The 12,014-nt window shown below is 48.0% G+C and overlaps 1 protein-coding gene across 9 annotated transcripts in view; it reads right to left on the bottom strand.

Annotated features, from left to right (window-relative positions):
* rapgef6 (Rap guanine nucleotide exchange factor (GEF) 6) overlaps positions 1–12,014 on the bottom strand; it is a 63,771-nt gene that overhangs the window by 26,835 nt on the left and 24,922 nt on the right. For 2 of the 9 annotated variants that reach the window (XM_078107004.1, XM_078107005.1), the window contains exon 1: positions 6,326–7,199. The exons of the other annotated variants lie outside the window; for them this stretch is intronic. In XM_078107004.1, the coding sequence (XP_077963130.1) occupies positions 6,326–6,379 (54 nt within the window). In that variant the 5' untranslated portion in view covers positions 6,380–7,199. Of the gene's footprint in view, positions 1–6,325; positions 7,200–12,014 lie in introns of those variants that run through there. 9 annotated transcript variants of the gene reach the window in all.

Raw genomic sequence — 12,014 nt, 5'->3', positions numbered from 1 at the left:
ATGACGGCTGCCACGCCTTCATTCGGTCCGTCAGGGACTGAGGTTCCACCTTCATGACCACGGGACATTCGGCGGAAGCGGCAAAGGGAGGCGGGGTTTAGGAAAAGGTCAACGTGTCACGCCACAGTGGAGGCGGAGCATCTGCTGCTTCCTCGCAGGCCGGCTAACGCCTACTGTAGGACATGCTTCCTAACTAAAGGAAAATACTGATGAGAAGATTGCGGTGAGATAGGAAAGGGGGGGGGTGGTCCTCAAAACATTTTTGGCATGAAATACGTGCAGAGGGAGTTAATGAGGCTATGAAGGAGGAAAAGGGGAGGGAACAACTGTGGCGGCCTCGCGGCTCCCCTTCACACCACAGACGTAATCCTGCTCCAATACCCTACTCTTCATCGGAGGCGAGAGGAGGAGGAGGAGGCGGTGGGGGGGGTGGGGGGGGGGTTCTCCTCATGCATTAGAGATGAGAGCCAGCAGATTAAATATAAATGTGCAGCTGTGCGGTTCCATCATGTCAACGGGAGACGACGGGACGGAGGCTTCTCTAAATGTTGCGTTGCTGTCAGACGGGGCGAGCTTCTGTGACCCCCCCCCCCACGATCACGTCCAGAGTCTCATCACCTCCAGGGACCAGAACCTGTCATCTGTCATAATACGGGGAGGCAACATTCTGCCCCAGAGAGCCGCTGCTGGGGTAAGTCAACAAGCTGTCAGTGAGAAGTGGACCTCAACCACGACGCGGCGGTTTGAAGCCGACCAACGCTAAGACATTTACAGACACGGGAATGAATGAAGACTTCTATATGAGCAGAGCAGTCGCCCCCTGCTGGTCACTACAGAGAACGCAGGTGACCTCACTTTTTAGCACCGGAGATTAAAACCTATTAAAACACTGTATTTATTCTGATATCAAATTACCAAAAAACGTTTTATAACCACATTTGTCTTTGTGTTGACCAACTCAAGTCAGGATCTACATCCACTACCATTCGATGATGGCGAGGATGGCGAGGATGAAGTGATACCGCTGCTGATGGCTGACAAACAGACACCAGCCGGTAGGAGGGTGAGTAGGAGTGTTTGTGGTGACGGAGACGTGCACGGTGAGACAAAGAGACAGGAGGGACAACAAAGAGGACGAGGCTGATGGATCCTGAAGAGGATGATGATTAAAGCAGCTTCAGCGAACAAAAAGATGGTACACAACGTGTTTGGAGGTCGTGGCGTCACTTCTTACAACATCCCAGCTGAGTGAATACAGGCCTGGTGATGGAGGGGGGGGGGCAGACAAAGTGCTGATAAACGTTGATAAATTGCTTAACTCGTGTTTTTACTTTCATCTTAAAGTATTTTAAAATCAGGCTACTTCTCACTTTGCAGAAGGTGCATGCAGACTAAGAAGAAACGAACGCCACGTTGTGGAACGGACTCGTCAGAGAAGGCGCCCGTGGTTCAATGACACGCGGCGTAAACGCTCTTTAAACCAGAGCTTCTACTCTTGGAGCAGGTTGTCATGACCTGAGACTCAAACCTGCACCACCCTGGCGGGGGGCCGCGGGGGGGGTACAGATAAAACATACACACTCACATTCATGCAAAGACGTACATACAGATGATGCTTCACTGAGGGGAGTCCACAGGATGAAGATACAGAGACACTGGACCGTGTGTGTGTGTGTGTGTGTGTGTGTGTGTGTGTGTGTGTGTGTGTGTGTGTGTGTGTGTGTGTGTGTGTGGTGGAGGGGTGGGGAAGAGAGTGTGATAAAGATGGACTGACAGCGGCAGGTGGGAAGAGGGTGAAGTGAGAGGGAAAATATGAAGATGGAAAGTCTAAAATATTCCCTTAAGAATTCAATTCTACCTCAGTGTGTGTGTGTGTGTGTGTGTGTGTGTGTGTGTGTGTGTGTGGGAGAAAGGGGACACGTAATGAATTGAGTTCAGAATTGCAGGTGACAACTGCAAAGGCTGCAAGAGAGAGAGAGAGACACACACAACTACCCCCACACAACCAGCCCCACACAACCAGCCCCACACAACCAGCCCCACACAACCAGCCCCACACAACCAGCCCCACACAACCAGCCCCACACAACCAGCCCCACACAACCAGCCCCACACAACCAGCCCCACACAACCAGCCCCACACAACTACCCCCACACAACCAGCCCCACACAACCAGCCCCACACAACCAGCCCCACACAACTACCCCCACACAACCAGCCCCACACAACCAGCCCCACACAACTACCCCCACACAACCAGCCCCACACAACTACCCCCACACAACCAGCCCCACACAACTACCCCCACACAACCAGCCCCACACAACCAGCCCCACACAACCAGCCCCACACAACCAGCCCCACACAACCAGCCCCACACAACTACCCCCACACAACCAGCCCCACACAACCAGCCCCACACAACCAGCCCCACACAACCAGCCCCACACAACCAGCCCCACACAACCAGCCCCACACAACCAGCCCCACACAACCAGCCCCACACAACTAGCAGGGTGCCATCAGGCGCTGTTGGGAAATCTTTGTGGTGGATCTGCTCCTAAGGACTAAAAGTAAGAATATATCAGCCTCCAGTGATTTGGACTTTCACCATCTGTTTCACAATAATAATAAAAATGAGGAGCCGTCAACAACACCGCCGAAGGGACTTTTGGCCCAGATGTGTGAGGCTGACGGAGGAAGGGGATGCAGGGGGGTACAAAGAAGACAGGTACATCTTGCTGGCTCTCCTGGCTCCCTTCTGGTAACAGCTTGATGCACACGTACAAAACACACACACACACACACACACACACACACACACACACACACAGAGGTCGAGGTCGAGGCCCCGCCCTCATGTTTTGTTAATGTTGGACCCGCTCACCTCCGCCCAGACGGAGCTGCTGTTTCAGGGCCGTCGGCTGGACAGGAAATTAACTTCCTGGACGTTGTCGTTTATCAGGCTTTCCCTTATTTTCAGGGGGATTATTATTTTTTCCTCATAAAAAACTATTCGTGGCAACGAAAGCACGTCAGTAAAAAGCAGAAATGTGCTTTAATAAAAGTCAAACTGTTGTTTTTCTCTTCACAGAAGCAACGGTTGTTTTTTGTCGCGCTGTGCCAAGAGCTGTTGTGGTCAGAGGTCACGTTGTGGTGTCTAGTTAATAAAAAACAATTAATTTAACGTCCAATGTCGGCACCCTCTTCTTCCACATTCTCCCCACTTTTTCACAAAATTCCTGAAGCGCCCAGCGAGCGGTCAGCGTCCACCCCACCGGGTATTTATAAATGCCCTTCAAACTATCCAGTAAAGGCTCTCAGTGAAGGGGATGAGGATCAATATCACTGAGATAATGGAGGCCAGAGATATTGGGGGGGGGGGGGGGTGGTTGAAATATCAGCGTGACGATGTGTGTGTGTGTGTGTGTGTGTGGTAAGAGGAGCCTGCATTCATAGAGGGGGAGTAATTCACGTGTGTTACATGTGCACGGGGGCTGCAGTGCACCCGAGGCCCCTCTGAGCCCTCCGTGCCTGGTGGGCAGTGATGACACTTCACGGGACAAAGCGCGGGCTCTCTAGTTGTAGCCGAGCGACGCCATGAACCACGGCGCTGCTCTCTGGAGTCCAGATGTGCTACGTGAAAGGGGCCTCCTCTATAAGCGGGCGCCTGCTGCCATCGGGGCTTTAAGGGTTCAGAACAGACGGCCGGACGACGACGAGTAAATACCCCAAATGATCTGCTACGGCTCGACAACATGAAGACGCCGCTGCTCGTTGCGTGGTTTTGCTCAGCAGGGTTGAATGCAGAGGTTTGAGTTATGGGAGGCGAGTTGGTGCATATCGATCTTCATCACCCCTCCTTCCTGTGCATATGATATCCTAGAGCTCCCATCGGCGTGCTAAAAGCTCTCTCCCCCTCCCTCCCAACCCTCTCGCCCCGCTCAGAGGCCCTGCGAGGTCGGAGCTGATCGGCTAAGAGGTGACATCATCTGGCCAGAGGTTGTCACACTTCTGTTAACGTGTTCGGCTGCTGGGGGGGGGGGTTACTCCTTTAATGGTGGGTCACGATTGACAGCTCCTCTTAACACAACCTGTCGGCTCCGGCATTAGAGCATCCAGAGGCCAGTAGCTGTACTTAAACATAATATAGCTGTTCAAACACACAATCAGTCAAGTGTACTTTCTAATTTCCGCCTTCATTTAAATGCAACCTGACCAGCAGGGGGCGACTCCTCTGCTCCCATAGACGTCTATGAGGAAATGACTCTACTTCTCTGCAGTGACCAGCAGGGGGCGACTCCTCTGCTCCCATAGACGTCTATGAGGAAATGACTCTACTTCTCTGTAGTGACCAGCAGAGGGCGACTCCTCTGCTCCCATAGACGTCTATGAGGAAATGACTCTACTTCTCTGTAGTGACCAGCAGGGGGCGACTCCTCTGCTCCCATAGACGTCTATGAGAAAATGACTCTACTTCTCTCTTGATTTATTCCCTCAGTAAACATTGTAAACGTGACTTTATGGTCTCAGTCTCTAGTTTCAAGTCTTCTTCAATACAGCATGATGCTCATTTAGTAAACAAGGGTCCATTTAGAGTCAAACCCACCATAAGGGGATACGAGTAGTGGACTTATGTAACTTATGTGGACTGATAACGGTTTGACATGCGAGGATGCAGAAGGTCTAAGAAGGAGTTGGCATAATTCATAAGACAGGAAGCAGCAGATAAGCGCGGATCAACAACAACACCAGCATCATCATCGGGCTGGTAGCAACAACAGGCCCCATTATTGGTGCTTGAATAATAGATGGGGGGGGGACAAGGAGATGAACGGGTAGCAGAGGGTAAAAGTCTCTCACTAAAAGCAGGAAGACCTTTGACAGGGACGAGGCAAAAGAAACGAGGAAGAGCGGAAAGCAGATGCAGAGTTCGGCATTGGAACATTCTGGCGTCTTCCAGCAGCAGGAGGACGTGGGCCGAGTTTGTGTCCCAGGATGGGATTTAAAAAAAGGACAGTGGACCCATAAACACGAAATAATACAAGCAATAAAATCAGTGGAAAGCCAGTGGAAGGCTGGTTGTGTGGGGGTTCCTTCGCAGCCCCCCCTCCTCTCTCAACCCGACTGCAGTGGTTTTAATTGCCACTGTACCTACGGAGAGAGCACACGTCGCCTGCTGGGAGGAAACAGAGAAACTTCATTAACCTTCTGCCAAAGGTGGGCTCGTCCACACCAATTAGCTGAGGACATCAAAGCTGCGGCTCTAAAGCGAGGACGCGGCGCGGGGCGGGGGGGGGAAGACGCCAACATAGACACTACGAGGGCCAACTTTTGGTTGGAGCTGAATAATTCAACTTGCTGCCTATTGAGTAAATCTTTGGCTTTGAAGATTAATTCTTTATGTGTCACTCAGAACATCACGGCGCTGATCCTTAAAGGAACGCTGTGCAGCATTTGTGTAGAAAACGAAAAGAATGTTAAGAGAAAGCGTAGAATGATTCCTCATGAGCAGGGGGTCCGCCTCGCCGTCCCCGCCGTGCTCCTACGGCAGCCCGGCGGGGACAAAGCGACGGTTCGGCAGACGCACATCGTAACCGGTGGTAACGAGAGCCGCGGTGACGCCACCGTCTTAATGCCACAAAAACAACATCAGTGAATCTATGGTTTCATCTTTGTTAATCACACAGAACCGCACAGAATGGGGGACTTTACACCCCCCCGCAAACAAATTACAACAATTATTTAAATTAGTAATGTGCTCAATATTATTAATCACCATCTTTGAACCCAAATCCCATCTCATTATCTGTTCTGTTCATCATTTAAATTATCCCCAATATCGATTTCATGAATATTTAATATTCCATAAACACTATTTTCACTCGAGCTATAAACAGATTTTTTGCAACCTTTCCTTCCCATTATGTGAAATCTACCCCAAATCCTCTCGAACAAAAGTCTACATACAACTACAGCTAATATGCAGATTTTTTCCTTAAAAACGGGGGGCTGAGGGGCTCCCAAATGGTATTTTTGGATACTCTGGAATCAGCTAGTGCACGAGCCCGTCACCAGCGCGTTACTATTTCATCTGGAAACGACAGTTCAAAATACTAATTTAAAAAGAGGAAGCAAAGCAGGGAACGCGCTTCTACACAGACACAATAAAAATCAGTCATTTGCATATAAGCTCATTTATTCTCATCCCCACCTGGTCCCTCCTTCTCAGAAACACACACACACACACACACACACACACACAGGCGGCAGCCTCCTAAACCATGAGCCCCGGCCAGAAAAAGGGATTACGACATTGCTTACTTTGGAGGACCACGGCTGCAAGCAGTTGGCATAGCAACGGACCAGGAAAGCCATCTTTCCACAGGAGGGGAGGGTGCCAGCGAGGCAGGGAAGAGTCCCCTCGTCCACCAAGAGACGGAGAAAAAAAAGGAATAAGTAAGAGAGGAGGGCAGAGGGCTGACGATGATGTCGCTGCAAGATGAGAATCGTCCACGGGGCGATTGAAAAGGAAAAGATCAGAGAGCTTCGGTGCTGAAGTGCAGGAGACGTGCGTCGGTCAGATCAGTCGGGGGGGGGGGTCTATTCATGTGTCAAGCTTTCCCTCTGCTACCAATGCATTCAAAGGAGCCGCGACAGAGATGCTTTCCCCCCCGAAAAAACTCCTGAAATGGAAAATCTGCAAAATAATTAAAAAACGGCCCTAAAAGCAGGATGTGGTGCTCCTCAGCAAAGAAACCAACTTATGATCCAAATGTATGTTCCTCTGCGGTTTCTCTCCTCAGTAGATGAGCCAGTGCTGAATTTCCTTTTTTAAACAGAGAGGCTTGTCCATGCATCTGCAGCCCCCCCCCCCCCCCCCCCCCGGGTGCAAAGTCCTCCCGGCGGTCCGGACCCCGATCCTGCAGCGCTCAAACTCCGTCCTCCGTCCCTTTGCAACTCTTTATCTCCCTGCAGAGCTCCAGCGGTGCAGCTCCATTGCACGGGGTGGGTAGGTAGGGGGGGGGGGGGGGGGGGGGCGCGCCAATATCCCCGACTCCCTTCAACCCACAGCTTCAAGCTTTACCCCCCTGCACACACCTTCTACCGCCCTACCGGAGAGAATCCACCGCGATCGGACGCTGCGCTGTGGAGAGCCAGCTGCTAATGGGAGACCGTGGAGGAGGGGGGAGAAAGGGAGGAGAATCCAGCTGAAAAAGAATGACATCACCTGTGCAGCGAGAGAGAGAGAGAGAGAGAGAGAGAGAGAGAGAGAGAGAGAGAGAGAGAGAGAGAGAGAGAGGGAGAGAGAGGGAGGGAGGGAGGAGGGATGGGAGGTGGCGCAGATTACGCGAGATCAAGCGGAGGGAAACTGCATTAGATGGATTGGCGTGGATGAGAGAGCGAGCGCATCCATATTGATCGGATGGTAACATAAAGCTGAGTGTATTGAGGCGACCCCCCTCCTCTTTGTGAGCGCGCCGCATGAATCACACTAAAATAAAAGGGGTGGGTGAATCCCGGCGCCCCGATCAGATGCAAAGACAGAGCCCGGTGGGTTTTTGGTGGAGGTGAACGGGGCGACACAAAGGACAAGGGGTCGTCCCGATCCGGAGGAGAACCGTAAATGCAGGTTGATAAAAAGGTGGCTGATGGGGCCGAGCGGGATGCAGTCAGCCTCCAACACAGTGAAAAGCTTCTGAACACGGAGGACAGTTTGGACGTCTGGTTCAATAAAAGTTAAATGCAAAAGAAGTCAATTTAAAACAGATTTGCTGAAAGCAAAGAGAGACATGCAGAGGAAAAAAAGGCTTACATTTAAACTAAAACGCTTTAAACTAAATCAGTTGTTTTTGAGATTTAAGATCAGGAGCAGAAAAGTAAACCGGGACTTGAAGGAAAGGTTTTTATTATCCGGGCGGCTTCACTACATGAATGATTACCTGAAGTGAACAAACTTTTTAATAAAAGTCATCAAACTCATGACAACACCACAAAAAATATGAAAATGTCGCTCACCATGGCTAACCTCAGACACTCATTTGTCTTCTGTTAAGATTTTATTTTATTTATCTCGAAAAATAAAATGCATTGCCGGTCCTGAACTAATCAGCATTTTATTTATATATGTTTTGGCAGACAGGAGGGACAGAGGGAGGAAGTGAAAGCAGAGACAATAGGAGACACTGATTTCTCCTCGAGCAGAGGAGACATGTGATCTCCTATTACCAGCTCCTTCCTATCCTCTCCCTCCCTCGTTTTCTCACCTCCCTCCCCCAACCCGATTTGAAACCCCCCATTTGTGTGATCTCCGCCTTCATCGCCTTCGCCTCTGGTTCCTGTTTCTATGTTGTCTCTTTTCCGTCTTTCCTTTTAAAATCATTTTTATCAGCTGCTCATCTCTCTGTCTGCTGTATTAACCCTCCATCTTCTCTCCTCTGCGCGTGTGCGTGTGTGCGTATGTGTGTGTGTGTGTGTGTGTGTGTGTGTGTGTGTGCCAGAAAAAGATACCCACCCCCACCCGACTAGGGATGACATCATCTTTTTACTCCGGAGCCAATCGGATGAAAGCACATGGAGCTCTGCCTTCAGAGGGGTGTTATGTACACAACAGACACACAGAGAGAGACAAAATGGATAGACAGGTAGAGAGACAGACAGGCAGTTATAAATAGATTATATAGATAGACAGACAGACAGATAAGGTAGATAGTCAGGTAGAGAGACAGACAGGCAGTTATAAATAGATTATATAGATAGACAGACAGATAAGGTAGATAGTCAGGTAGAGAGACAGACAGGCAGTTATAAATAGATCGGGTATATGGATAGACAGACAGATAAGGTAGATAGTCAGGTAGAGAGACAGACAGGCAGTTATAAATAGATCGGGTATATGGATAGACAGACAGATAAGGTAGATAGTCAGGTAGAGAGGTAGACAGGTAGTTATAAATAGATAGGGTAGATGGATAGACAGACAGATAAGGTAGATAGTCAGGTAGAGAGATAGACAGGCAGTTATAAATAGATAGGGTAGATGGATAGACAGACAGATAGATACGGTAGATAGTCAGGTAGAGAGACAGACAGGCAGTTATAAATAGATTATATAGATAGACAGATAGATAAGGTAGATAGTCAGGTAGAGAGATAGACAGGCAGTTCTAAATAGATAGGGTAGATGGATAGACAGACAGATAGATAAGGTAGATAGTCAGGTAGAGAGATAGACAGGCAGTTATAAATAGATAGGGTAGATGGATAGACAGACAGATAAGGTAGATAGTCAGGTAGAGAGATAGACAGGCAGTTATAAATAGATAGGGTAGATGGGTAGACAGACAGATAGATAAGGTAGATAGTCAGGTAGAGAGATAGACAGGCAGTTATAAATAGATAGGGTAGATGGATAGACAGACAGATAAGGTAGATAGTCAGGTAGAGAGATAGACAGGCAGTTATAAATAGATCGGGTAGATGGATAGACAGACAGATAGATACGGTAGATAGTCAGGTAGAGAGACAGACAGGTAGTTATAAATAGATAGGGCATATGGATAGACAGACAGATAGATACGGTAGATAGTCAGGTAGAGAGGTAGACAGGTAGTTATAAATAGATCGGGTATATGGATAGACAGACAGATAAGGTAGATAGTCAGGTAGAGAGATAGACAGGCAGTTATAAATAGATAGGGTAGATGGATAGACAGACAGATAAGGTAGATAGTCAGGTAGAGAGATAGACAGGCAGTTATAAATAGATAGGGTAGATGGATAGACAGACAGATAAGGTAGATAGTCAGGTAGAGAGATAGACAGGCAGTTATAAATAGATAGGGTAGATGGATAGACAGACAGATAGATACGGTAGATAGTCAGGTAGAGAGACAGACAGGTAGTTATAAATAGATAGGGCATATGGATAGACAGACAGATAGATACGGTAGATAGTCAGGTAGAGAGGTAGACAGGTAGTTATAAATAGATCGGGTATATGGATAGACAGACAGATAAGGTAGATAGTCAGGTAGAGAGACAGACAGGCAGTTATAAATAGATAGGGTAGATGGATAGACAGACAGATAAGGTAGATAGTCAGGTAGAGAGATAGACAGGCAGTTATAAATAGATAGGGTAGATGGATAGACAGACAGATAAGGTAGATAGTCAGGTAGAGAGATAGACAGGCAGTTATAAATAGATAGGGTAGATGGATAGACAGACAGATAAGGTAGATAGTCAGGTAGAGAGATAGACAGGCAGTTATAAATAGATAGGGTAGATGGATAGACAGACAGATAGATAAGGTAGATAGTCAGGTAGAGAGATAGACAGGCAGTTATAAATAGATAGGGTAGATGGATAGACAGACAGATAAGGTAGATAGTCAGGTAGAGAGACAGACAGGTAGATGGAGAGAAAGTCTCATCAGGATGTGTTCAGTGTGTTGGGGCCTCGCATGCTGGTGTGCGTGGCACTACATCATTGTGTCAAAGCCCCCGCCCTAATAAACATCACACATCACACACACACACACACACACACACACACACACACACACACACACACACAGAACAAGGCTAACTATGAGAGAGAAAACTTCAGAGCTTGTTTAGTCAGGTCCATATGTTGGTCGCCAATGACGCCATGAAGCCAGAAGGAACGAAGATTCATTCTATGTTCATTTAGCTGAGACCAGAACCAGAACCACCATTTCAAAGGAAAGGCTTTCCAAACATTTTTCCCCATGACATTTTTGACCTTGAATATTTAGAAAAGGTAATAATTAAATACTTTTTATTCTCATGACATTTGTCATGAACTTGGTACAAACTTTTGACCACATATTTTAAAAACATTTTCCCATTAAATTCTTTGATCCAATATATTTAGATTTTTTTTTTCATGACATATTTGGACTTTTCATTCCAAAAGAGGTTGACGTGATGGTTTGAAAAACAAATTTAAACTACATTTTTGGACATTTTTCCAAAACATTTTTTTGACCCAATATATGTTGACTGTTTTTTCGATTGCATTTTTCAGCCTCACATATTTGGACTTAAAAACATTTTTTCCATCCATCCATCTGCAAACCCGCCTGCCTGACTTTAAGATGAAGAAGTGTTCACCTCAATCCGTTAACACCTGAGATTACGCTGAGAACGGGGAGCGACGCAGCGATCAGCACCAGAATGTGGCTTCATGACCAGAAAGTTCAGAGGCGGCAAAGAGGTAGAGATACACACCCAAACGCACACAAATGCACACAAACACGGAAGAACACGCAGGTCTCACAGGAAACACTTCCTGGAGCGGCGGTCGAGTCAGGTGACCGAGGAGAGGAAGAGGAGAGAAGGTCGGTCACACACGTCTGCACAGACTAGACAGGCGCATCCTGTGTGTGTGTGTGTGTGTGTGTGTGTGTGTGTGTGTGTGTGTGTCGCTCACTAAGGCGTGACGTGGCTCAGTGATTTCTTTGGGGGGGGTACTGTCCATTTCTGTCTCTCGGCCCTGTTACTGGGACAACACACACTAATTTGCATTCCCTTACTGCATTGTGTGTGTGTGTGTGTGTGTGTGTGAGAGAGGGGGGGGCTACAGCTAATCAGTTCTGCCAGGCTAATTAAAGAGTCAGCTGTAGCAGTGTGTCACGCTCACACACACACACACACACACACACACACACACACACGTACAAGCAGCTAATGAGAGGAGCTCATACACACGCCTACAAGTTGACTCACACAGAAAACTAAAAGACAAAAGATAGTGAGTATCTGACTGTTGTGTAGCGTAGATTTGTGTAGCTCCTTTTCATTTATATTTGAGCTGTTATTGTTGTTCACGCCTCTCGACGCGCGGCGTCCGTCCAGAGATGTTGCCAGCTGAGATAAATGAAATGTCTGCTTACACCAGTCAGTTAATCCCCCCCCCCCCTTTCTGACTACACGTGACGGACTGGAGAGAAGAGAACTAATAAATAAAAGAGGCCTCGGACGTGAAT

The sequence above is a fragment of the Gasterosteus aculeatus genome, chromosome 7 (genome assembly GCF_964276395.1).
Source record: "Gasterosteus aculeatus chromosome 7, fGasAcu3.hap1.1, whole genome shotgun sequence".
In the NCBI taxonomy this organism is placed as follows: Eukaryota; Metazoa; Chordata; class Actinopteri; order Perciformes; family Gasterosteidae; genus Gasterosteus; species Gasterosteus aculeatus.
Note: the sequence above shows the minus strand (reverse complement) of the source record. Positions and strands in the feature narration are given on the sequence as shown.